General features: G+C 42.4%; 1 protein-coding gene across 2 annotated transcripts; it reads left to right on the top strand.

The window, feature by feature from the left end:
* Window positions 1–37: 37 nt before the first annotated feature.
* On the top strand, window positions 38–27,050 carry LOC126263074 (adenylate kinase isoenzyme 6). 2 transcript variants are annotated; one of them, XM_049960062.1, is made up of 4 exons: window positions 38–206; window positions 286–437; window positions 4,161–4,306; window positions 26,300–27,050. In XM_049960062.1, the coding sequence occupies exons 1-4, from the start codon at window positions 164–166 to the stop codon at window positions 26,481–26,483; spliced, it is 525 nt and encodes a 174-aa protein (XP_049816019.1). In that variant the 5' UTR covers window positions 38–163; the 3' UTR covers window positions 26,484–27,050. The 2 variants fall into 2 exon arrangements, with proteins under 2 accessions (XP_049816019.1, XP_049816020.1); XM_049960063.1 differs by lacking the exon at window positions 26,300–27,050 and adding an exon at window positions 5,722–5,836.
* The last annotated feature ends 899 nt before the right edge of the window (window positions 27,051–27,949 follow it).

Genomic DNA, 27,949 nt, shown 5'->3' with positions numbered 1-27,949 from the left:
GTAATCTATATATTAATTATACTATCTTTGCATTGGTTTCACGCACGTGTTGCGTGACGTAACAGAGGATTTGTTTTTATGTAGTTTTAGTACATGTGTCTCTATGTGGACGCATTTGTGTTCTGTAGGGAAATAGCAATAAATCTTCGAAAAGATAATTACTATGGCTAGTGAAAAGAGAGCTATGCCTAATATACTTGTCACTGGTATGTGTCACTGTTTTATTATATTAGCAAAACTGACCTCTATTAGGAACACTACACAGTTTGTTTTGTTTATTAACAGGGACTCCTGGTGTTGGAAAGTCAACACTTTGCCAACAATTGCAGGAACGCACTGGTTTTGAATGGTTGGACGTAGGTAATATTGCGAAGGAATTTGAATGCTTTGATGGTTTTGACGAAGTATATGGATGCCCTATACTCGACGAAGAGAGGGTGAGTTTCAATAGAGAAAAAACAACATGAAGTGAGTTGAACAATGCAATTTAACTTCAGTTTGTGTTTTGGTTGTTAGTGAAAAAAGCAATTAACGAGCAAATTTTTGGAAAGCATTTTATGATGTCGCTGCGTGGAGTTCGCTTTATTTGGCTCGCTATGAAATTTTTTGTTTTGTTATTGACTGTCAGATTTCGCATATTATCGGTTTCGGTTGTCACTGTCAGCTATTTTTGTATCATGTTTGCACCAGTTTTCATTATTGCACATTGAAGAACATGTCTTGTAACTCGCTACATAGAGTAAGTTTTGACAACATGCTTGAATTAATAAATGGATGCCTTGATATTCATTATCTGAGTATGAAGATTTATGATCAGCGAATATTTTGGTGTGTATATAAAGCTATACAGGAACGCATTAGCATATTATAATCGCTCTATAGTTACAACAGAATTTCCCTTGATGATAGGTCTAGTGTCAGAATACATAGGTGCCTGTATTGTGTGATTGTCAACAGTCTAGCACCAGTTGCATCTACACCCATATTCTGCAAACACTGGGAAGTGCAATGCAAAAGGTATCTCTCATTGTACTGTAATTAGTCAAATCTTGTCTTCGCGATCCCTATGAGAGCTATGTAGGGGTTTGTCGTCCATGATTCACGACTTGTAGTTAGTTCTTTAAACATTCGTAGCAGATTTTCATCGTGTAGTCTGCATCCTCAAAGGGATTGCTAGTGCAGGTTTCTCAGCCTCTCTGTGGCATTCTCCCATGGGTCAAACAAACATATGACCATAGGTGCAGCCCTACTTTGTATACATCAATATCCCCCGTTTGTCCTATTTGGTATGGTTCCCTCACACTTTAACAGTATTCAAGGATAGATTGCATGAGTATATTGTAAGCAGTGTTATTTGTAGATTAATTGCATTTCTCCTAATATTCTACCAATGGACTGAAGTGTTTCAGGGCTTTACATGTGACTGACTGTGATTGTTCAACTTCATATCCCAAGTATTTATGAGAGTTAACAGATTCATTGATGCTGTATCCATCAGTTACTATGTTTTTCCCATTTGTGAAATGTACAGTTTTACATTTCTGTGCTTTTAAAGCAAGTTTCCAACCTTTGCACCAATTTGAAGTTTTTTTTTTTTTTTTTTTTTTTTTTTTTTTTTTTTTTTTGGCAGTTATTTCCAGCTTCATAATATATGACTGCATCATCTTTGATCATTCTGACATTGCTAGTGATGATAATTTCTGCAACTTCATTAATATACAACATGAAAATCAAGGGTCCCATCTTGCCAGGGTCACACTTGAAGTGTCCTCCTTCTTGTGTCAATTAATCCATTCGAGACAACGTATGTCCTCCCTACCAGGAAATTCTCAGTCCAGTCGCAAAGTTCACTGGATGCTCCATGTGATCATACTTTTGATAAGTATGGTACCAAGGCAAATGCTTTTAGGAAGCAAAATAAAACAAAACATCTACCTGAGTGCCTTGCTCCACCACTTCCAGGATGCAATGTGAGAAAAGTAGTTCAGTTTCGCATGACTGATGTTTTCAGAATCCATTCTGTTTGAGATGGAGGTCATTGTGTTTGAGGTACCTGATTACATTTCAGTTGAGACTGGTTCTGAGATTCTACAACAAATGGATATCAAGGATACTGAACAGTAGTTTTGCGTGTCAATTCTGCTACCGTTATTGCAGATGGGTGTGAGCTATGCTTGCTTCTAAGCAGTGAACAATTTTTTTTGTTTGATGTATCTATAGTAGATTTTAGTTAAAAGTGGGGGTAACACAGCAACAAATTATTGTCGCTGGTACCAGTTTGTAAGTCAACGTCCTCAAAGAGGTGTAGTCTTTTTTGCTGCCACTGGATCTTATACGGGATGTTCAAAAATTTAGTGCCCAGACAGGGATGATGATAGTGACAAAAACAAATATGTTTCGTAAAGAAACCACATGTTGGAAATGTTGCTGGAATACTGAGTATGCTGGTGGTTATTGTGTGAGATTGAGACCAAATATTTTTTTTTTCTTTTTTTCCCCCTAATGTATTACAATAAATGTTCAAAGTGAGTACCATTAACCCCAGTGCAGAGCCAATTTTGAGGTGAGGGGGGCCCTGTTTATATGATCTGTATTTGTGTGGCTGCTGTAAGAATTCATCCAACCAAATCTGCTTCCAGGTCAACAGGGGTAGAATACACTTTGGCTTTCAGAGAAATAAATCTAATGGGGATCTTGCAGGTCATTGTGCATGTTCTCCCCAGCCGATCCACTGATTGCCAAAAGTTCTGGTTATTACTGCTTAGACTGGTTCTGCGAAGTGCACTGGCCCCCCATCATGCCGAAACCACATCCTATAATGTCGGCCTGTGAGCTTCAAACAACACTCTATACCTTGCCAACCTGAGCTGACCAGTTAACATGTAAGGCCCAAATAAGTAGTCACCCATGATACCACCCCACATATTTACTGCAGAACATCTCTGATGACGTTGCACAACTGCAGTACATGGGTTTTTAGACGATAAGGATGAAGCAGCTGTTCACGCAACACATCCCATACTGAGCTATGCTGAATACCAAGCACAGCAGCAATTCTTCGTGTACTTGCCTCTGGATTGTTCTCAAAGTGTAACAGTACTTCTACCTCAATATTATGTGTATGCACTGTCCTTAGTCTGCCCGCATCAGCTCTGCATACCATCACCATGCTGGTATTTCCAAGTCGAGCATGGTCTGCAGTAAATGTGTGATAATGTGGACATCTGTATGCAGGGAAACATTCATGGTACATTCTCTTGGCCCTCGGATTATTGCCTTCGGCTGCATTATAAAAAAGTGCATGTTTCACAGTTCTCCCCATGTATAGTGCTGCGCGTTGACCCTACAAGTGTCATGCAGGCACTAGCACTACCCACTGTTCACTGATTGACTGTCAAAGAGCACGACATCATAACGTACTATGTATTTCAAATTAAGATTTGGTGTAAAACACTAGACAAGACTTATCTTCTCCACTCACCTACACATGCTCAGTGCACACGCAATATGGGTTTCATACTAATGATTACAAAAGAACTGCTCAGTATTCACATAAGTCGCTAGCCTTCTGTGCGAGTTTGAGTTAAACATGTCCCCACTGGTATAGCACTTCTGTATTTTGTATTTTCCTTTACTATCCATGGCCCAACAAAACGATTTTATACTTCAAAATAATGAGTACAGTTATTAAACATCTTCCACCACACTCACATTTGGATTATGCAAAAGGTATTAACTATCTCAGTATGAGAGCTTCTTTCTACGATTTTGCCTTTGTTTCGAAATTACCGGCTGCAGTGACAGTTGCTGTTGGCAGAGCATACATCTTGATCACTGGAACATTGTATGTAGTTTTGTCTAGACCTAAATGGAAGTATGTGTGCACACGTGTCGAAAAAGAGGGGTGCACAAACATATGTGCTTCTTCCTGTACATGAGGCAAACATAGGCAAAAGGCAATGAGGCAGAGGCACACGGGTGTAAATGCACCGTAAGGGTGAACTTTGGGAACACCATGTTTTACCAACTGTAAATTAGAGCAGACACGTATTACTAAAAATTTTGTACCTCTAATTCATCATACTACTTTTGTCTTGGGTTTTTTTTTTTTTTTCTGTGAACTTCTAAATTGATAAGTAGCATCTTTATTTCTTTATTAGGTGCTGGATGAAATGGAAGATAAAATGGCAGAAGGTGGAAAAATTGTGGACTATCATAGTTGTGATTTCTTCCCAGAAAGATGGTTTGACATAGTATTTGTATTGAGAACAGACAACACTGTTCTATATGATCGTTTGGTCCAGCGGTAAGTATGCAGCAGAAAGAAAGTTAGTTCTCTTTTTTATGTCCTGATTTCTATATATAAATGCTGAATAGTGGTCAATGAAGACTCGTGAAAAGCAGAATAATCTCTTAAGCCATTGAGATTACTACACACTACAGTGAAGAAGAGTATCTTTGAAAGATATGGCCTGTAACTGCAACTAGAAACTCACAAATTAATTTTAATTGGGTATTTCACATCTACTGCTGGCAGCATTAATAGATTCATCTCTACCCACCTGTTCTTTGTTGTCATGTACATACCTTCCATTAGGTCATCATCATGATCTTTTCATCTTTTGAAATTGAGTAAAGAGTTTCCTCTGTCCATTTACTATCCATTCGCCTGATTGCATAATATGCTCACCTAAATTTCATTTTCACCAGTTATAGTTACGTCAGTGGCATTAAACATCAAAACACAATAATTCAAGGATTTGTTACCCTCTGTCTTAGATTTTCACATAACTTTACACATTTGCGGATACTTATAACATAGGAACTTCTGCAAAACCTTTTAGGTCTCAGACTACAACTTTATTTTATATCAAATTTTAAATGTAATGGTATTCTAATAACCGTGTTCTGCAAGAATGTCAATGCAAAATGGTACTTATCTATATAAATGCCCATAACTCAGATATTTATGAAGCTTTTGGTTCAGTTATTGAAGCAGTAAAGTACAAAGAAAGGGTCAACAGAAACATCCGATCTCACACGTCGGCTTTGACCCGTGACGTAAGGGTGTTGTGGTGTCTGACGTCATTACGGTGCGGAGTTTGGTTTGTGAGTGTGGCGTGTTTGTAGATGTTGCCTCGTTGACGTTACCTTAGTAGGAATTTTAGGGCCTGTAATATATAGTTTACCTTTTTACTGTACTTTTTGTTTTAACGTTGTCTATGAGGCTTTTATCAGTTTGCCATTAGATTGTTCAATCTTTATGGTCTATATGTTTTGTCGCTACTCGTTATGTCTAATGAATCAATATTGTTTTTTTCTTTTTTTTGTTTCTTTTTTTTATCTTTTGATTGACCTACACATTGATCTGTAGCGTAGCCCTGAATACGAGGTTAGGTTGGGAGTTTTTTTTTTGGCGGGGGGGGGTCGGGGGGCGCAGCCCCCCCCTGCCTGGCCTTGAGTACCACTTGTTTATTATTATCTTTGTTTGCTATCAATGTTAGCAGATTGTTCTTGTGAAACCTTTGTGTGTGTTGTTTTTCTATGTGTTTTCGTCTTTGTGATACGTATGCAACGTTTCTATATCCGCCATATTGGAATTGTCGTTTCCGCTATATTTGTGACGTCATGGGTCAAAGCCGACGGGTTAGATCGGACGCTTCCGTATTTCCCAAAGAAAAATTTTAAAAAACGTTAATGTATGTCAGTCTTCAATTTCAGAAAAACTATGAGATGTGGAAAAATGCTTATATCACATTTCTCCAACTTGCTGGGAATCAAAATACTTTTTGCTGTGATAGAAAAGGGTCGTTTAAAGTAAGTTCATCCACTCACTGCCTTAGATGCAAGGGTATCAAATTAACACATTTAAGTATAACACATTCTAGGCAGGCAAGTTAACTTTGTGTGAAAATGTATTTCCTTTCATTTGACTAATTCAGTAATTTTTTAAAGACTATAACATATGTGATTTGTGTGTTCAGCCAATCACCTGCTCACAGTGATAAAAAAGTGTTCTTAGGCAGCAGCAGCATGTTTGAAACCTTCTTGATGTGCGACCCTATCATTCCGCTTGTGTGAAGTATGTTTTAAGTGAATTAGTGCTCAGTTAGATGCAATGGAAAATGTGAATTCATGCAATGTTGGAACATTGCTAAAAACACCATGTCATTTGACAATCTGTACCTTAGTAAAAACTCTACAAAAAATTGAAGAGCTGAGCAAAGACCAGGGAGATTCGATATTGCTGCGATCCAGTGTAAGCTTTCCAGAAGATCAAGAAAGTGCTGCAATATGTGGACATCACAGATACTGTTACTTAAAAGTTTTTGAAAGTCATCAAAGAATTTGTTGTAATCCTTTCAAAAAGCACAGACAAACAGCTAAAAAATTCTTTGAGGTCAGTTTGCTTGTCTTATCGTGTTACATGATTGGTGGAAGTAGACACCCAAAGCGGCCTTGTCATGTCCACTGCATCAGCCGGAGATCATCTTTCGCCGACTTTACTATAGTCAAAAGTAGAGGTCTGCGTGGGCAAGAAAAATGCTATCTGCAGAACTCTTTTATCTGCATCTGCAGTAGTAAAGCAATTTAATCTGCTGCTGCTGTGGCAAAAGACTTGTACCTGGCCCGAATTGTCATCTTCTGAACTCTGCACTAATTTGATTGAATCAAGGCTGGACATTTTCAGTGATACATTAAATTTAAACATTCATTATTATTATTATTTCCCCTATTTTCATAAGAGTATGACACAAAGTGTATTTGTTCATTATTTATGTAGAAATCAATTTGACGAGATGAAATTTTATGCCAAATGTTTAACATTGTATGCACAGGATTCATAATTTAGATAACTACATTGTAATATCACATGGCCTGCCACATTACTGATATGGTTGGCAAATAATAACGTACTGTCAATTATTGTTGTGATGGATTGTCACAAATGAATTCCAAACAGGTGGTAAATGATATGATCATTGCACGCATAAAATGTAAGGATTGAAATATATGTACAGTTAAAATGAACACTTACCTTTTGTTGTCTGGGTATATACACTCAGAGACAACTGAGGAAAACTCAGGAATTGTTTCATCTGGGAGAAAACTGGGAAAAATCCAGGAATTTTTCATTGTTTGAATCTTCAGTTACATTTTTGTAATTTGGCTGATATAAGAACTGACATTCTAACCAAGAATTTTTTTGTATCCTGCTACTGCAGAACTGTGTCACAACAATAAAACTTAAAACTAGAAAAACTGAAGTTACAAAGGAAATGTGCCATTTACAACAACAAAACACAGTGCACATACAAGTATTTGCCAACAGCAAAATGTGTCAAAGGCTTTAGGACAAAGACAGTGGAATACTTTATAACAACAAACTGCTTCCAACGAGTGTGACATCACAAGTGTTCACATTAAGTTCATTTGAGCAGTTGACAGCAGGCTTGTGTGTGTGTGTGCGCGCAGAGTTGAGTTCAGGGTGTATACGACCCCGGACAACCGGGAGATCCGGGAAAAACCCGGGAATTTTTTCAACCGGGAGAAACCCGGGAATTGTTTAGAATCCCGGGAATTTTTCGTTGTTTTAGTTTTCAGTTAAATTTTTGTAGTTTTGACTGGTAAGAACCGATACTGTAACAAAGGATGTTACTGTGTCCCACTACTGCAGGATTATACTGCAGCATTGAAACATGAACAAGAGAAAAAAACGAAAATAAAACTTAAATTGGAAAGGAAATGCGTCATATATAATAACACAGTGCTCGTACAAGCGTCTGTGAACAGAAAAATGTGTTAAAGGTTTTCGGAAGACTATGCAATGCTTCATAACAACAAATTGCCTCCGATGAGCGCGACGACGTAACTGTTTACATTAAACTCATTTAATCATTTACGAGTGGGCTCATGCACACGCGCAGTTGAGTCGCGTATGAGTAGTACTTTATCCCTCTTCTGGCTACAGAAATGTGGCCGTTGGCTGAGTAAGTAGCAGTAGCAGCAACCAGCCACATGGTACTCGGAAAAATTTTATTGGCGCGCCCAAGCCGCCTGATTCACGCGTGTGCAGCAGGTCCGGATCTAGTGGGGGGGTGACGGCAAACTGGGGTATCTGAACCGGGCGGAAATTTTGGGGTAATGGGGCAAATTCATATTTGTGAGGAAAAGACCTTGTTTCACAAAGCACCTAGCATCCAGCGCACGTCGGTCTACCGATTATTCATATGATTTTGAAACGCTCCACTGCTGGTTTTTGAACACATTCTAAGTTGATTTTTGAATGCGTGCATAGTGTACGTGATGCCTCTGCCAGGGGAATCCTCGTCGCACCTAGAAATAAACTTTCCTGCAGACAAAACGGGACGGGGCTATACGAGCTGAGCGGAATAAAACCAAACCGGTGAATGCAAATTTCTGCTTGTTTATGTGGTTGATTCGGTTTGCGAATGTCCAGCGTCGTCAAAATTACTAGCGAAATCCATAGATTCAGATTACCAGAGTGGAGATAAACGACTAACAGGAGTAACAGGTAAGAAAGATTATGTATTATCTTCTCGGTGTATCCAAGAAAGTGAAATTTTTACAGAATTTTTGGCCAGATCGCTACACTAGACAGGGCCACTTGTAGTCCCCGGCTAGCAGCCACCTAATTTCCATTCTGGGAGTAGCGCGGAAAACGCATTGTACGAACACGTAATAACACATAACCGGAGAATAATCGCTCGATAACTAAACGGGTGATTGTGGCAGTGTTAGTAAAGTTAGCCGGAGAATGAGTTTTGACAGTGGTAGGAATAGTTAAAGAATTAATGATAAGACTGTTTGTTAGAACGAGGAAGGAGAAGAAACGGGGACATCACACGAATTGTGGAAGACTGACGATTCCAAAATTTCGTTCTTCTACTTTTCGGTCTCGTGCATGAGAAATTGGAGCGTATAAATGAAATGTGAAACTATTTCCTAACGTAAAGCTTTTTGCTTGTAGTAGGTCAAATAGGTACTTCGTGAATTTTATTCTGTTGTATTATAAAAATGATAATCATTGCCAAAACAGTCTCGCTTATTTGGTGTGTGTTACAGTTGCTGCAATATCAGAAAGGCCTGTTTTGCTTTATCCAGCACATAGTGACAAAATAGACATTATCAGATCAAGAAACCACACCAGTCTTGGGTACTATTTGCACTAACAGCTTTTTCAGTATTAGACAACGACATTTCTATTTTTCATGTAGCAAAACGTTTGACGAACTTTGATAAGGTAATAGAGCTTTCGCAGAAAGGAAAGCACGCCATGTAAAGCTGTAGCAAGATTACATAGAAAAATCGCTAGGACCTAAGGATTGAAGAAATGTGTACTGTCTTGCCTGTCTCTTGTCTTTACTGGTTTTAGGTATCCTATATTTAATTTTATCACACAGAATAGCAAGTTATTAGCTAATAGGCAATAAAGAGTCCAGATTTCTGAAGAGTTCTTGTTCTCCTGGTTACAAATAATCCTATCCAGTATTAATTGGGAGTTTTCTTTTTTTCTTTCCTTTTTTAAGTGAGGGGCAAGACGTCAAACCGGCCAAGTGGGAGCAGGAGAGGCACTACAGGACATTTTAATTTCCACTGTCCTGAAATAGTTTGATGGCATTCGTTACAAAATATACACATTTGAGTTCCACAGAGCGAAATAAAGTGATGTGTGGTATAAGAATATTGTTTGAAGAGGTGTGGCACTGCACTACACACTAAAGGCCAAATAACGTATCTCACATTTCCTCGAATATATATGTTTTATCTATCAGACTCTTCAGAAAGATGTGTGCTACAAAATGAACTTATTTTTGAAAAGTATTTTCTTTTAATTTTTGACGTTCTGATCCGCAGAGCAGTCTGAGTTATAGTTGGGGGGAGGGGGGGGGGGGCTAGTCTCCAAGTGACCCGTGTTTACATTTAGTGATTTTTGTTTTTCCTCTTCGTTTACTGCTCTCACATCAAATGAAAACAAGACGGATTTCTGTGGCTGGGAGCTATCAAGCGAATTAAAATACATTCACGTAATTATGGAAGGCTAAAATATGTTACTAGTTTCAGATTTTATTTCCACCTTTCTGACAGTCAAGCATTAATGGCCTTGCACAACAATAAAGTTATTTTTGTCGGTTTGCTAAAGAAATTTGGCTTTTATTAAGCTTTCCTGCTGAGGCAGTCTATTTATTTGAAATGAAGTGTTTAATTCCACACTATTGACTAATTTCATCTGTTTGCTGCGTTTCAAGTGCAGGTTTTCATCTTCTAGCACGTATGGCATTATGCCATAATAAAGAACAAAACATGAGATAATACAGTACTGGTACTCCAAGAAAATTTAAGTCCCAAAACCTACATTGAAAGCTTCATATCAGGTCAAGGCCTGCGTCGCTAGGAATCTGGACATATGAATGTGCACTGCAAGGCGAACTATGCATTTTAGTATGGTTCACGAAATTCCGACGCTCTTGGAGTATCCTCTGATGTCGTATTTCTTTTATGAGATAATGTAAGATCTTTTAATGTTTTACATGTACGAACATGCGGGCTTCCTACGTCACCGTAGCTGCGCACGCACAGTGACGCCTCTTATCTGGCAACTGCTGAAATGAATCTATTTCTAACAGGTCTCGGGAAAATATTGCGAATTGTTGTCCTAAAAGCGTTATTTTCAAAGTAAATTTTCTTTTACGCAAGATGAACTATGTGCGAGAGAATACGATGAATTTCTTAAATCACAGAGTGTTTGCTCTCTTTTAAAAATCAACTCTTTGATGACGAGCCATTTAGAAGAATTTCGAGCCCAGAAGATCAGAGATTTATGTTGGTATCAAAAATTTTACTGGCGTATTTGTGTGATGTATCTTAAAGTGTAACATGCGCTAAACAGATCAACATTATATCTGAAAGCTTAGCTTCTCTTGTAGCTTATTAATCTTAGAGACAAATATTATATGCAAAAGCTTTGCTTTTCTTCTAGCGATACTATGTATGTTAATTTAAACCATTAAATTTTCCTGTTGGTGGAATTAGAGTTTATACTTTCGTAATACGAAAATATTCAGCGTACATGTTGGTGCATGTCGAAGATTTTCCCAAAACGTGCTTTTCCCCCCTGAGTTTCGTTTTCTAAAGTGCTGGGAAATTGTTCGCTGCTGTATAAAACCATATTCCTTCAAAGGATAAGTTTTACAGTTCCGAGGGAAAGTATACTGTCACTTAACACGGAAAAAGTGTATTTTCACCCGGGAGAAAATGTATTTTTAACCGGGAGATCCGGGAAAATTACGGGAATTTTTTTTCCTTGTCCATGTATACACCCTGTGAGTTGCATGTGAGCAGTACCTTCTCCCGATCCTGGCTACTTTAAGTGTGGCTGTTAGCTGTATCAGCAGTAGCGACAAGCATCCAGATGCGATCCAGAAAATTTTTTCTGGTATGTCCAAGTAGTCAGATTCGCATGTGTGCAGATTAGTGGGGTGTTGGTAGTCTCCACATGACCGATGTTTATGTTTAGTGATTTTGCTGTTTCTTATTTGTTCACAATTCTCATATCAAATAAAAACAAAATGGATTCCTGTTGCCAGGCACTATCAAGGAAATTTAGATACATTTGTATAATTATGGAAGGCTAAAATATTTCAGTTTTCTGATTTTATTTTATTTACACGTTTTTGGCAGTCGAGCATTGATTGCCTTGCAGAATAATAGTTATTTTTGTCAATTTTCTAAATAAATGTCACTTTTGTTCATCTCTTCCGCAGAGGCAGTCAGTTTATCAGAAACTTTCATTTCTCATTGTTGGCTAGTTTAAACAGTACACAGACTTTCAAGTGCACATTTTCATCTTCTGGCATGTGTGGCATTATGCCATATTAAAGAACCAAACATGAGATAATACAGTACTGGTAGAGTTTCCTTTAATATCCTATTTCTTTTATGATGTAATGTAAGATCTCTTAATGCTATATGTGTATGAACGTACGGGCTTCCTACATCATTGTAGCTGCCCATGCGCAGTAACGCCTGTTTTCTGGCACACTCTAGCAACTGCTGAAATGAAGCTATTTCTTAACAGTTTGCAGGAAAATATTGCGAATGGTGCTTTGAAAAGCATTACTTTCAAAGTAAATTTACTTTTATGCAAGATTAAATTATGTTACTGTGAGAATGGACAGTGAATTTCTTAAATCACAAAGCATTTGACTCTAATTTAAAACTTAACACTTTGAGGACGAGCCACTTAGAAAAATTTCGAGCTCAGAAGACCAGACATTAATGTCATCATTTGAAATTTTTCTGGCACATTTGTGTGAGGTTTCTTAAAGTATAACACATGCAAAAAAAGACCAATATTATACGTGAAAGCTTGGCTTGTCTTGTGGATTCCCTGTGTACATTAATTCAAACTATTAACTTTCCTATTTTTATGTTTATGCTACATAACAATGATGTTGCTATTGGCTAACTACATCACGTGTCCTAAGTTCTGAATATCTGCTGTGATTGGAGGGTGATATGATGTTTTGTGAGCTATGATTGGCATAAAAAAGTGTATTGCAATCTTGATTTCAGTGCTTCGGAAACTAATGTGCTATGTTTGGTGGAATTCGAATTTACACTTTCATAAGATGAAAATTTGCAGGGTATCATAATATAAAAATATGCAGGGTAAATGTGCATTTCAAACCAGGAAATCTGGGACATTCTTTTTTTTTTTTTCATGTCTGTGTATACAACCTGGTTATACAACTTTTTCTTTGCCGTGACTATGGGCCAGAATGTAAGTAAATTTATAGATATTGATATAACCAGTCTAACACTTGTGATGTAGGCTGTTGTTGGGAATACAACTTGAAGTACTGTTCAGTAGAAACTCTTTCTCATAGCACTGTTCAAAGGCGAAGTTCACAGACACAAGCAAGGATTTGCTGATTAACTTGAAGAGACTAACTGTTTGTCTTTAACTTGGTTTTTGCCAGACAGGGTACTCTTCTGCTAACTGTGGACTAGGCATTAACTGGATTGTGGTCTGGCATAGAACTAACCAAATGTCCACGTGTTGGTCTGTTTGAAGACAGGCCACTGACAGGGGTGCGGAGAACTTCTGTGGGCATGTCTTGCTACTTTCGCCTCATTGATGTGGCTAGTGACGCTCTGAGAGTGAAGAGCATCTTTGAGGTGTCAATAGCAAGTGCCAGCACTATGCCTATTGACTACATCACAATTACTGAAATACATTTTGCGAAGCCCCCAGGGAGCTAGCTGCTCGTGGGTTTGCGCTTGGTTACCATAGGGCCCCAGCTTTTGCAGCATCTTTTCCCTTCTGTGCTGCATGTCTATCCACTTGCTATCCTTTTTGCCCTCCCTTGGGGAACATGTGTAGGATGTTGTTGGGGAACATGTCTAGGATGTTGTTGGAAATGTGTTTTGCACATTCAGTCGATATCAGAACAGTCTTTCGCTATCTTTCATTTCTTCTTTCTTTTTTTGTTCCCCTCTTTTGTACAACTTTTTGCACTCTTCAGCAAAATAATAAAAGAAGGTGTCCTGGGCAATTTGCATGTGGATAATTTGAAGTAAAGTTGACCAAAAAATAGATGTTCAAAAAAAAGTGAAATTCAACGTTTTATATCTCTCGAAGTAATTGCGAGCCCTCGATACTTGGCATGTAGTAACTTATCAGTACAAGGTTTTAGCATATAAAATTTCATTCTCCTACTGCTTGCCAAGAGTTTACAAATTCAGGGCAAAATTGATGATTTTTCTAAAAAGGCCAGAAATGTCGTCGATGATGTTGACCCACAGTCAGGCAATATTTTTTAAGAGAATAAACCGCCATGTGACTATATTACTGTATTCGTCTTCTGTACTATCTAGATTTTGCCTTTCTGTCATCAAGTACAGTACTAAAAGTTATTAGGTCATTAACATGTGCCGGCTGCTGTGGTCCAGCGGTTCTAGGCGCCTCAGTCCAGACCCACGCTGCTGCTGCGGTCGCAGGTTCGAATCCTGCCTCAGGTGTGGATGTCTGTGATGACCTTAGGTTAGTTAGGCTTAATTAATTCTAAGTCTAGGGCCTGATGATCTCAGATGTTAAGTCCCATAGTGCTTTGAACCATTTTTAACATGTCATATATCTGTTAAGGCAGCAATACACAGTCAAATAGCTGTTTTTATTCTCTCCAAAAATGTCTGATTTGGCTCACTTTTACAAAAATACAGAATCTGCAAACTATTTTAAACAGTTTTTATTAGAAAGATTATGTTCTAGATCACCTGAAAAACTATATTTGGTTTTGCCATGCAAGCATACAAGGCCCTAAAGAAGAACGACAAGGTGGAAGTGCACTGAAAATTGGCCCATATTCCGCTGATACTCAAGTTAACTCTGATGTCTCTTATAGAAGTGGATCATAAACTTGGGATCCTGTGTAAAGAAACGCTCATGAGGTTTGGGAACCTGTGGTAAAAAAAAAAAGTAACCCATGGCTGCTGTTGCACAACTATCGGGCAGGTCCCTATGGTGATGGGAATGCTTGTTTTTTTTATTTAAAACCGAACCAACAGTGGTTTAGCCACTATGGACCATACCAACACATTTATACGATTTTTCATGTGTACACTTATGTTCCACATTAGCAGTAAACTTTGCTAGTACTAAGTATGCTATACCTTAAACCAGAATTAGACCGGTATATAGTATTGAATTAATGATCATGAAACTTTAACAATGTTCGTTGGAAATATGTGCAGTTGTTCATGCAATATTTCATCAAAATCCATTATGGTTATGCGGGAACCTCTAGGCCACTTGACCCTACGGGAAGATAATATTGTCAGTCTGCACTAATTTTTCTGGCAATACAGAGCTCCTCTCAGACAGTGCAGTGGATTCTGAAATATAATGTTCAGGATCTTTATAAATTAGTTATACAAAAGTAACCTTTAATTGTGAAAATTGTTTGATACAGCACTGAATGGAGTAAATCTTAAAGTTTGTCATTCCCCCTCTCCCAGCCCCCCTTTCCCAACACTGTTAGTTTCCAACATACCTGCTACGTAGGTGGTATGCACAAATGATTTACTCCAACAGTCATCATTGAGTTGTATAACAGTGCAGAGTGTGCACAATGTTGTTTAGCTTTCTTGAAACCAAATCCAGTACTACAGTTCTGAGACAATTAAAGATGGTGTGTTTATTCTTCCACTTATGGGAAACATCAGTGAGCTGCAACGTTGGAAAACACAAGCAGTTGCCACCATGTACACATAAAGATTTGCTTTGTAGGATTTGCCTTGAAATTGATTACAGGTGGGACATTCGTCATGCTACAAAAGGTAGCTACATTGAACATTGTAAATAAAACTTGGAAGATATACTGCAGTCAGTGCTGTGTCAAACATTTTTGCAAGTTATTTACCTTTTCCACAATTAAAAGTTAGTTTTATATAATTAAGTTATAAACACCCTGTATAAAGCATACCAGTTTAGAAAGAGATGTATCTACGTTTTACACCACACCGACAGGCTATCGGGTTGCAGTCTTCCACAAATTAGAGTTTGCTGTTGATATATTTCAAAATTTCCTCTTTGGAAATGCCAGTGTCTCTTGCGGATTCTTCCTCCAACAAATCTTCAGATTCACCAAAAAACCCATAAAGTTTCTGTTCCTTTGCAGGAATGTTAGATGTGATCTACTCGTTATATTTGAGTTGTGGAAACTTCCTTGCAGCATAATTCCCAGCGTGCTTTAGAACTTAATGTTTCTTGGCTCTGCCAAGAAGTTTTAAGCTTTCGTATTTAGGATTAAAAAACATTTGTGCATTGTTATTGTTTCCCAAATGTTGATTAAATGTGATTTTATAGTCTTTAAATCTTTTAATTCCCCCCCCCCCCCCCCCTAGTAAAGAGAGTGGTTCAGACTTCTACAATACACCTAGGTCGTTGGTGCTGAGGTGGGTTAGAGATCACATGGGACATGTTTAAGTGCTATCAGAAAGTTTATTATCTCTTCCAAATTTTGTCAGCAGTCAGTTAAATTGTCTTGATTTTTCTCGGGAGAAATTCCTATAACTTGTCGTAGATTGCTGTTCCATTATGTGTGCCCACATTTCCTTGCAACAACTTCTGTGAAGGGTTCTTTCAAAAAAAATTGTGACAGTTTGACAAGAATTTATTAATCGCTGCTCGTAACTTTTTATCATTATCCTAGAGTCGTGTGTTCCAGCATAATGTTGAGGATGTATGCTGAGAATGAAAGCCTGTTATATTGATGAAGTATGGCTACACTGTGTGGATCTCTTGTCTGTAACAAACATGTTGTTTTGTACAGTACTGAATAAACTGAATGGCTGTAGTATTTTTATCAGTTCATCTTTAACATTTTCTCCAGGTTTTTTAAACCCTCTCACCATCTCTGGTGCACAACACTCGATCCTCAAGTTTTCCGTCTTCACTACTAATGTAATGTGTAATCACTCTGATGCTGTTGATTTTATGGTGTGAATCACTCTGTAGCTTCATTGTTAGTGCATATCCTACATCTTGGAAAACATTCCTCACCTCTCTAGAAACAGCTTCACGCGGACAATCAATAGTTTCTTTTAAGTTTCCGAAAATGTAGCAGCCAAGTAATACACGAAACCGATCCAAGTAACACAAACATGATTTTACTCTTAAACCTCTGAACAGTAACTAAAATAAGCTTCTCATGACTCCACGCATAACAGGAACAGAACTATTCATAGACTTCCGAACAATAACAGAAATAAGCCTCTCGTGACTCCACATGTAACAAGACACACAACAGTTGATGTGAGCAGTACAATCTGGAAGAACTTAGAGAACATCAGTTAGCATTACTCCGTGAATATATAGGCACAAGTCACTGGCAGACGGCGCAGTGGAGTCCATACATTTATAGGTCATTGGCAGACGGTGCGGCAGAGACCGCATCGCGTGCATGCCTCCCATAGGCGGTCTCCAGTGGCTCGACCACAGAGACAGTTTGCAACTGATTCAAGCACACAGGTGCAGCGACACCACACTTGGTGTGCTCACACTCACATGCACTAGTAGCAGGATACAGAACACCTCTCCCTCGTGCAAAGTGGGTGCCCAAGCAGCAGAGGAGATGCAGGCTGCCTGACAAGAGAGACAGTGGGTCCAAAGCCAGTATCGACTGCAGGGGCAGGACAATATGTTGAGCGGGCACCGGAGCCTAGGGCTGGAAAGTGTGAAGATACGGGCATGCTCAAGGGTAGTAGACCCGTGCGGCACCTGATGACAGTACTGGAAGGAGGGTGCCGTTGCCATCTCTAAGTCATCATCAGCAGGCAGGTCCCCGTATGGAGGAGATGGGGCTGGACCCACAGATATGATGGTGAGGGGGCCGGTGGAGACAGCCCAATGGGAACAGCAGACAGCAGCAATGGACCCGAGGCTGAAGATGGACTGTCGTCCAGCGCCAGGGAGCTGGAACCACGTGGAAGAGGCAGCAAGTGGGATAGGGGTTGCCTCCACAGCAGGCAATGATGGGCTTGAGGTGAATGGCGGCAGGGCAGGTTGTGACGACAGGGCCAGCAGCAAGCGGGTGCACAGCTGATCAAAGGGCATGCCACCAGCCCATCGGCCATATGGTTGTCGCAAAGATGGCACTCCTGGCGGCAGACAACAGTGGTTGGTAACCACTTGGGACAGTGGCCAAACCATTGGGTCCACACTGGCAGTCCCGGTGTGAAGCAGCAGGATGAACCCAACCGTGGTGGGTGCGACACAGACCAAAAGTGTAATGGAACAAACCACTGACTTGTAAGAGGCAGATGCTGTAAATTGCCCCAACAGTGCAATGTTCTTTTTGGTATGGGCAGCTTCTGCATGACCGGTATCAAAGATAGCGAGCCTAAACTCTCATAGGTTTGAAAATTCAATAATGTCACTGCAGCACTCATCTTGGTCTGGAGCACCCTTGTTGGTCTGTAGCTGGAGCACTCGGTAAAAAACATGTAACTTGGTAAACAACTTGGGAGAAGTCACAAGCATTGGATACATAGTTCATGGCCACGTCCATTTCCTGAGCAACGTTCGGAAAATGGCACGAAGGTGATGTGGCCTTTCTTCTGACAGGCAGTACAAGTAACAGAGTGCCTAGGGCACGCCAAATGTTTTTGCTGGACAAAACAGAAAGGACAAGTTGAAAATGGAAGAATGTTGTTGCTAGTGCTGTGGCGGTTGCAGATGCTTGGGCTGGCCTTGCCCGTCGCTGGGCCTGCATGTTTACTGTCACCACTACCGCTTCTTTGTGCAAGCTATCTGTTGTGGTAGTGGGCACATCTTGTGACACGATTGCCACATGACCCCACGATTCAGTTTGGTCGCCCGCTGCCAAGAAACTTCAAAAGATTATTCTGTTTGCAAAACTTTGCCAATTAGGTTTTTCATAGTGTAAACCCTTCTGGCACACTTCCTTGTCTGGAGCTGAACTGGTAATTGTGTTGCACATCATAGAGTCTGCATGAGAGCCATTACAGGCATCAGTAACTAATTGACACTTGCAGCTAAGGCTGTGAAGTTCAGCCAGGCCCTGTGTGACTGGTTTGGTTTTTTTGTGGCATTGGTAGAGTTCAACTCGCTCTGCTATGATAGACGTTTGTTTGCGATGGTAGTTGGACAATCAGCTGTACATGTGATCAAAGTAAGAGCCGCCAGTTCTTGTAAAGGAAGCTTCCCAATCCTTGACTGAATCGTCATACAGAGGAAAAGTAGATGGAGAAACTGGTAGAACAGTACCTTGTCTTTTAATGGAAGCTGACAAAGTGGTCACTGCCAAAGAAAGCTATTCAATCATGGCCAGTAGCACAGCATCCATAATGACTAAACCTGATGAAACTGCACATAAAGACTATACGGAAATCATTCCAAATTTGTCGCCAGTCGTTTAGTAACCAAGTAATACACAAATCCAACCCAAGTAATACAAATATGTCGTTTTTTCATAAACCTCTGAACAATAACAGAAATAAGCCTCTCGCGAGTCCACATGTAACAAGAAACAGAACGACTGATGTGAGTGGTACAAACTGAAAGAACATAGAGACCATCAGTCAGCAATGCTCTGTGTGTGTGTATATAGTGGGTCATCGGCAGATGACGGGGCGCAGACTGTGCTGTGCGCACACCTCTTACAGGTGGCCTCCAGCAGCAGGCCCATGCTGATACAGTTGGCAACTGATTCGAGCACACACACACAATGTGACACCACACTTGGCACACTAACACTCACTTGCACTAGTAGCATGATAACAGCACATGGCACTCACTGCACTGTACTTTGGCTTCATATCAGTAAGGAAGTGTGCCATCTTTGGAAATTTTGAAAGATAAAATGTCTTTGCTGACAAGATGCCGTAACTTTCACATCTCTCTTACTAGTCAGTTATTCACCTCTGCTCCCCTCCTCCCAGCCTCACGATGTTGCACGTAACAGCCCTATCCTGTCACCATCACATCCCTGCATGCACCCACAGGCAGCAGTATTACGTTGTCCAACTTTACAGACTCTATTAAGTTTTAAGTCCTAGTTTTGTGTCCAGTGTAAGAATACACTTTTTTTACGTGCATAATGAGCCACTGTATCTTTGGTTTTCTTCTTGTCGTCGATTTAAATTTGGTTTCATGGAATAGAGTGAAATCTTCTTGTCTCACCTTACATGAAATTAGGTCCACGGTGTTCATTTTATTAAAGCATACTCACCAGTGTTTGATGTAGTCACTCAGTAACTGCAAGTGTTCACTGAAAGCAGCAAAAACTTGGCAAATCACAGGTAGCCAGTGGCCAGAGTTTGCATCCAGAATGTGTTCCCATAAACTTTCGAAAGATAAGGGTGCAGCAACCTTAGTCACTAGATGCAGGTGCTGCACCCCCCCCCTGCGGGTCCGGGGATTAGAATAGGCCCGAGGTATTCCTGCCTGTCGTAAGAGGCGACTAAAAGGAGTCCATCCCCCTCACGGGGGTAGTTAGCGCCTGCGTCCGGAGACGGACGGTTTCACGACCTATAATCGTGGTCTTTTTGGTTTTTCCTTCTCGTTTCTTCCTTCCTTTTGTTGGTTCCTTTCTTTGCTCTTCTCCACTTCACTGTCTTCCTTACTTTTTCCCTTGACTTCTCCTTGCCTTCTCATTGCCTTCTTCTCCTTGCCTTCTCCTTGCCTCCTCATTGCCTTCTTCTCCTTGCCTTCTCTGGTCTCCGCCTCGGCGTTTGAGACAGTCTGTCCTCTTTCTCCCTCTCTCTTCTTTTTCCTCTTCTTCCTTCCTCCCTGTGCGTGTCTGAAGGCCGACCCACGCGTTCGCACGCGTAGCCGGTGACGGGGTAACGCGTAAGTCCCCGCGCTGGGTAGACATGTAAGGCACGTGCGTACCCCCTGGTAAAGGCCAGGCCCGGGGAGGGGTGATTGCCTGAGCTGATACCTTCTGACCATGCCGATTGGTCCCTCCGTCTGTTTCTCGGGAGGTGTGACCTGAGGTGTAATCATTCACCTAAGGCGGGAGTGCCCTCTGAGAGGGTCCCCACGAGGAAGGAGCGCGCCATCGGAGACGCTGGCAATCATGGGGGATTCCTCCGCAATGGATTCTACTCCATCGCTTTCGACTTCGACCCACAAACGGAAACGTGACCAGCCAACAGTGACAAAAATACTACCGCCTGCCCCACAGTTCCTCGTAGTTTCTCGATCTGAGGAAGGAAAGGATTTTTCCTCTGTCAACCCTTTCGTTATCCAGAAGGGCGTAGATGCCATAGCCGGATCTGTCAAATCTTGTACCAGGTTGCGTAACGGTACCTTATTACTAGAAACTGAGAGTGCCTTTCAGGCACAAAAACTGCTTCGGGCCACACTCTTGTACACGTTCCCTGTCCGGGTGGAGGCCCACCGCACTTTGAATTCGTCTCGTGGTGTAGTCTATAGTAGCTCTCTCGACGGATTGACTGACGAGGAGCTTCAATCTTTCCTCGCTGAGCAGGGCGTGACGGCTGTCCATCGGGTCATGAAAAAGGTCAACAATGACCTTGTACCGACCCGGACACTTTTCTTAACCTTCGATAGTGTTAAGCTGCCATCGCGCGTCAAGGCGGGCTACGAGGTTATTTCTGTTCGCCCCTATGTCCCGACACCTACGCGCTGCTACCAGTGTCAGCGTTTCAATCACACTCGACAGTCTTGTTCCAATGCGGCTAAATGTGTCACTTGTGGCAGGGATGCCCATGAGGGTGACTGTCCACCTCCGTCTCCTCGTTGTGTGAACTGTCAGGGTGACCATGCCGCATCCTCCCGCGACTGTCCTGTCTATAAGGAAGAACGCTGTATCCAGGAAATTCGAGTCAAAGAGAAAGTGTCCACCTCGGCTGCTCGCAAGCTATTGGCTAGTAGGAAGCCCACGCTGCTCCCAGCGGGGAAATACAGCACTGTCCTCGCCTCTCCTCGGACTACCCGGGAGGTAGCAACCCAGACATGCGATCTGACCTTCAGCACCACGGTCGTCCGTTCGGCCAGTGCTAAGATCGCGCGGTCGACGTCTTCTCTTCGTCCCATCACCCCACAGACACCAGCCCCTTCATCAGCTTCTGCTAAGACGAAGACCCAGAAGTCAGATGCACGGGCCTTCAAGAAGGAACCGTCCCGTGCAGACTTCCTACGAACCTCGACCTCCCAGCCTTCGTCCGGTACTTCCACCAAACGACCATCCAAGAAGGCTAATAGGAAGCACAGTTCTCCTTCTCCGCCACGGCGCATTTCTTCTCCTGCGCCACCCAGCGGTTGCCGCCCCAGGCCGTCATCCCTTTCGCCTGGCCGCACCGCTGGTAGCCGAACATCTGGCCGTTCACCGGCGGAGGAAGCTCCCCCTCCCGGCCATCTTCCCAAGATGGCCGATGAACCTATAGAACCAATGGACGATGACTGTCCGCCTACTGATAGCGGCGGCAGTGCTCGCTCGAAGCCAGGCCCTCAGCGGCCTTCGAGGTGACCCCTTCTCTCATCTTCCTTTTCTTCCGATGGCACTTATTAACTGGAATATTCGCAGCGTTCGCTCCAACCGAGAGGACTTGAAGTTGCTGCTCCGCTCGCATCGTCCGCTCGTCGTAGCCCTCCAGGAAACGAAGCTACGCCCATGCGATCAAATTGCCTTGGCACACTACACCTCTGTGCGTTTTGACCTACCCCCTGTGGTAGGTATCCCAGCTCATGGAGGGGTTATGTTGCTGGTCCGGGATGATATTTACTACGATCCCATCACGTTGCACACCGGCCTGCAGGCAGTTGCCATCCGCATTACTCTCCCCACTTTTACGTTTTCCTTTTGTACCGTTTACGCTCCATCGTCATCTGCCGTTACCAGGGCAGACATGACGCAACTTGTTGCTCAGCTACCTGCACCATTTTTGTTAACTGGAGACTTCAATGCCCACCATCCTCTTTGGGGCTCTCCAGCATCCTGCCCGAGGGGCTCCTTGTTAGCAGACCTTTTCAACCAGCTCAATCTTGTCTGCCTCAATACTGGCGCCCCTACTTTTCTTTCGGACACATCTCATACCTATTCCCATTTAGACCTCTCTATATGTACTCCCCAACTTGCACGCCGGTTTGAGTGGTATGCCCTTGCTGATACATATTCGAGCGACCACTTCCCGTGTATTATCCATCTCCTGCAGCATACTCCCTCTCCGTGCTCCTCTCGTTGGACCACCTCCAAGGCAGACTGGGGGCTCTTCTCTTCCAGGGCGACCTTGCAGGATCAAACCTTCACAAGCTGCGATCGTCAGGTCGCACACCTCACGGAAGTCATTCTCGCTGCTGCTGAATATTCCATCCCTCACCCTACCTCTTCTCCACGTCGCGTACCGGTCCCCTGGTGGACCGCAGCATGTAGGGACGCTATACGTGCTCGTCGACGTGCTTTACGCACCTTTCAACGCCACCCTACAGTGGCGAATTGTATTAATTATAAACGATTACGTGCTCAGTGTCGTCGTATTATTAAAGAAAGCAAGAAAGCCAGCTGGGCTGCTTTCACCAGCACCTTCAACAGTTCTACTCCTTCTTCTGTTGTCTGGGGTAGCCTGCGCCGGCTATCTGGCACTAAGGTCCACTCCCCAATTTCTGGCTTGAAGGTCGCGAATGAAGTCCTTGTGGCCCCTGAGGCTGTCTCCAATGCCTTCGGCCGCTTTTTCGCCGAGGTTTCGAGCTCCGCTCATTACCACCCTGCCTTCCTCCCCCGCAAACAGGCCGAGGAGGCAAGGCCACGTGACTTCCGCTCCTCGAATTGTGAAAGTTATAATGCCCCATTCACCATGCGGGAACTCGAAACCGCACTTGGCCGATCACGGTCCTCCGCTCCAGGGCCTGATTCTATTCATATTCAGATGCTGAAGAACCTTTCTCCTGCGGGTAAAGGTTTTCTTCTTCGTACATACAATCGCATCTGGATTGAGGGACATGTTCCCGCATGCTGGCGCGAGTCTATTGTTGTCCCGATTCCTAAGCCGGGGAAGGACAAGCACTTGCCTTCCAGTTATCGACCTATCTCGCTTACCAGCTGTGTCTGTAAAGTGATGGAGCGAATGGTTAACTCTCGATTGGTTTGGCTGCTCGAGTCTCGACGCCTACTTACCAATGTACAATGTGGATTTCGAAGGCGCCGCTCTGCTGTCGACCATCTGGTTACCTTGTCGACCTTCATCATGAATAACTTCTTGCGGAAGCGCCCGACCGCGGCTGTGTTCTTTGATTTGGAGAAGGCTTACGACACCTGTTGGAGGGCGGGCATTCTCCGCACCATGCATACGTGGGGCTTTCGCGGTCGCCTCCCTCTTTTTATTCGTTCCTTTTTAATGGATCGACAGTTTCGGGTACGTGTGGGTTCTGTCCTGTCCGACACCTTTCGCCAGGAGAATGGGGTGCCACAGGGCTCAGTTTTGAGCGTCGCTCTCTTCGCCATCGCGATCAATCCAATAATGGATTGCCTCCCAGCTGATGTATCAGGCTCCCTTTTCGTGGACGATTTTACCATCTATTGCAGCGCGCAGTGTCCACGTGTCTTGGAGCGCTGTCTTCAGCGTTCTCTTGACCGTCTTTACTCCTGGAGTGTCGCCAATGGCTTCCGTTTTTCTGCCGAGAAGACGGTCTGTATTAACTTCTGGCGCTACAAAGAGTTTCTCCCACCGTCCTTACGACTCGGTCCCGTTGCTCTCCCACTCGTGGAGACAATCAAATTTTTAGGCCTTACCTTTGACAGGAAACTTAGCTGGTCTCCACATGTGTCATATTTGGCCGCCCGTTGTACCCGTTCTTTAAATGTCCTCCGTGTTCTCAGTGGTATGTCGTGGGGAGCGGATCGAACCGTCCTACTTCGTCTATATCGGTCGATCGTCCGCTCCAAGCTGGATTATGGGAGCTTCGTATACTCCTCTGCACGGCCATCCATCTTACGCCGCCTCAACTCCATACAACATCGGGGTTTACGACTTGCGATCGGAGCATTTTATACTAGTCCCGTCGAGAGTCTTCATGCTGATGCTGGTGAGTTGCCACTCACCTACCGGCGCGATATACTGCTTTGTCGGTATGCCTGTCGGCTACTGTCAATGCCCGACCATCCTTCTTATCGTTCCTTTTTTGACGACTCTCTTGACCTTCAATATGGGTTGTATGTCTCTGCCTTGCTACCCCCTGGAGTTCGCTTTCGTCGCCTCCTTCAACACCTTCATTTTTCACTCCCTGCAACCTTTCGAGTGGGCGAGAGCCGCACGCCACCTTGGCTCCAGGCTCAGGTCCGCGTTCACCTCGACCTCAGCTCGCTCCCAAAAGAGGTCACCTCCGGTTCGGTCTACCACTCCCGTTTTTTGGAACTTCGTTCGAAGTTCAACAACATGACTTTCATTTATACAGATGGCTCTAAGACCAATGACGGGGTCGGGTGTTCCTTTATTGTCGGGGCACAAAGTTTCCAATACCGGCTCCATGGCCATTGTTCGGTCTTCACAGCTGAGCTCTTTGCCCTCTACCAGGCTGTTCTGTACATCTGCCGCCACCGACATTCTGCTTATGTCATCTGCTCAGATTCCCTGAGCGCCATCCAGAGCCTCAGTGATCCGTACCCGGTTCACCCTTTCGTACACCGGATCCAACGCTCTCTTCAGCAGCTGGTGGACGTCGGTACGCCGGTTAGCTTTATGTGGGTTCCTGGCCATGTCGGTATCCCTGGGAACGAAGCTGCAGATGCCGCGGCCAAGGCTGCGGTCCTCCAGCCTCGGACAGCTTCTTGTTGTGTCCCTTCGTCCGATTTTAGCAGGGTCATTTGTCGGCGCGTTGTGTCGCTGTGGCATGCCGATTGGGCTGCACTTACCGACAACAAGCTTCGGGCCTTAAAACCTCTTCCCGTGGCTTGGACGTCCTCCTCACGCCCTTCTCGGCGGGAGGAGGTCGTTTTAGCAAGGTTAAGAATTGGACACTGCCGGTTCAGCCATCGCCATCTGCTGACGGCTGCGCCGGCGCCGTTCTGCCCATGTGGGCACTTGCTGACGGTTCGTCACCTTTTAATGTCCTGTCCCGATCTTAAAACACTGCGCCTCGATCTTAACCTGCCTACTACTTTAGATGCCATTTTAGCGGATGACCCACGAGCAGCTGCTCGTGTTCTTTGTTTTATCAATTTGACAAACCTCGCTAAGGACATTTGATGATGTTTTTTAATCCTATGCCTGTCAGTCTGTCTTTTATTGTGTTTTCCCTTTTAGTTGTTGTTGTCAACTAGTGCCTCGCGGTGCATTCTTAGAGTAGTCAGGGCGCTAATGACCATTGAAGTTGTGCGCCCGAAAACCACAAAAAAAAAAAAAAAGGTGCTGCACAGCCATCTGTGAACACTGTGACAGTGGCCAGAAATGGATCGATTTCATCACAAGTCTGATGCTGTAGTAGTGCAGCTTTTGGATGCCCATTAGTAATCTTAAGCCAAACTTGTTTTTCAGTAACCATTTATTTATTGTGATTCTTAGGGACTCTGCCCTGTGTCCAGGGAACCTCTATTTTTTTTATGACTTTTGAGCTTTAAGTAGCATATTTATGCCACTTGTATGTGTGCCTAATTTTTATTTGCGATTATGTCCTCGAATTTTCATCATAGTTATATACAAACACAAAAGGTATTTAATTGTAGGTATGTATCACTTAACAATGTTTTCAAACCATATTGTGGCTAAGATGGCTTGTTTTGTCATGTTCTAGTGGATACAGTGGAAAGAAACTGGAAGACAATATACAGTGTGAAATATTTCAAACAATACTGGATGAAGCATTGGGTTCCTACAAAGAAGACATTGTGCATGCATTGCCAAGTAATAGTGCTGATGACATGGAGAATAATGTAGAAAAGATCTTGCAGTGGCTGGAACACTGGAGAAATAGTTGAAAGTAAAACTATGATGTACTGACACTATCAATTTGAATGTGTTGGAACAGTAAGATCAGTGTATTATAGTGGTACAGTGATGACTAATATTTAAAGTGCCAGTGCATACTCTGGCAGGACGTGTAATGCAAGCCATTTCAGTGTAGTTCCAGTGTTATGCTCTCAAGTTGTTCTGTTATATTCTGTGCTCTGTTTCATTCTGTTGACGTGAAATACAGTGATTATTATGATTAACCATTGTGAGAAAGTATTGTATATTGACAAATTTTAAACAGTTTATAATATTGCAGTAACCTTTTGAAGAACCGATTCAGTGTTTTAAAGAGCCATAAAACCAAGTGTGGGAGATAAAAGAATCATTTTATGTCTTGTATTGGTACTAAACTTATAAATGTTCAGCTATGATAGTCATAACGGTGCACCCTCCCCTGAGGGGAAGGGGGAAGAGAGAGAATTGTGCATATGTCATTCTGGCATTAAAAACATTTACTTTATTTTCACGTATGTAAAACGAAGTTTTGATCAGTATACTGTAAACAATAAATTGAATCCACATAAACATTTTAATCTGTATCAGAGCCCTTTTCAGTGTGTCTTTCAGGCAATGCTTCATGCGTAGTTCCATCACTCAACAGACCATGTTTGCGGTATTCCCTTTGGAATGTGAGCAGATATTCAGTTTTCACTGTTGCAATCTGATGTTTCTCCATGTGTACTTTGGGCACATATATGTATGCCGTAGGTGTTTTCTTTATTTTCAAGGCAACTTCAGTAATGGCTCCATCAAAATTCTGTCTTATAAAAGAGTGAGGTTTGTATCTGTCATAGTGGGGTACACAGCATAGTGTAGAGTTTGTGGCTGACCATCTGGTAACCCATAAAGTTTAGGAACATCTTCTTCAGTGCAGAGTGGCCGATGAAAATAAGAGGATTCCTCCTCACCTTTCAATGATTTGTGCCCATCTTTCAGGGAGATATTGTGGCAAATACTTCCATTTCTTCTATATATTAGAGTGAATAGAAGCACACACTATATCTGAGAGACCTATAAATGAGTTTCATGATCTTTTTGTGTCAGCTGCTTCTCCTCCTCTGCTAGCGAATTACATGCAGAACATTTGACACCTTGTACATTGAAGTAACATTCAGGCTGGAATTGAGATGCTTCTGGCTATAGTAGTGTGATTCAAGTGAAGGATAACTCAATATGCGCTGGATTCCATCTCCACTCACTAAAAATTTGTGATGTGTGAAATGTGATCAAAAATACCATCAAGTGTTTTGAAGAAACATCTCTCTCCACAGTTTATCACATTCAAGGTAGACATGAAAAAAAAAAAAAAAAAATTACTTCAAAAAATATTTTTTCTAGATGAGGGAATAGAACTTAAATTTCTTCAATTTTATATATTCCCTGTTATTCGATCTCTGCACATGGTTTGCAACAAACTGGAGCTGTTGGTTTG

The sequence above is a fragment of the Schistocerca nitens genome, chromosome 6 (assembly GCF_023898315.1).
Source record: "Schistocerca nitens isolate TAMUIC-IGC-003100 chromosome 6, iqSchNite1.1, whole genome shotgun sequence".
NCBI classification, from domain to species: domain Eukaryota; kingdom Metazoa; phylum Arthropoda; class Insecta; order Orthoptera; family Acrididae; genus Schistocerca; species Schistocerca nitens.
Note: the sequence above shows the minus strand (reverse complement) of the source record. Positions and strands in the feature narration are given on the sequence as shown.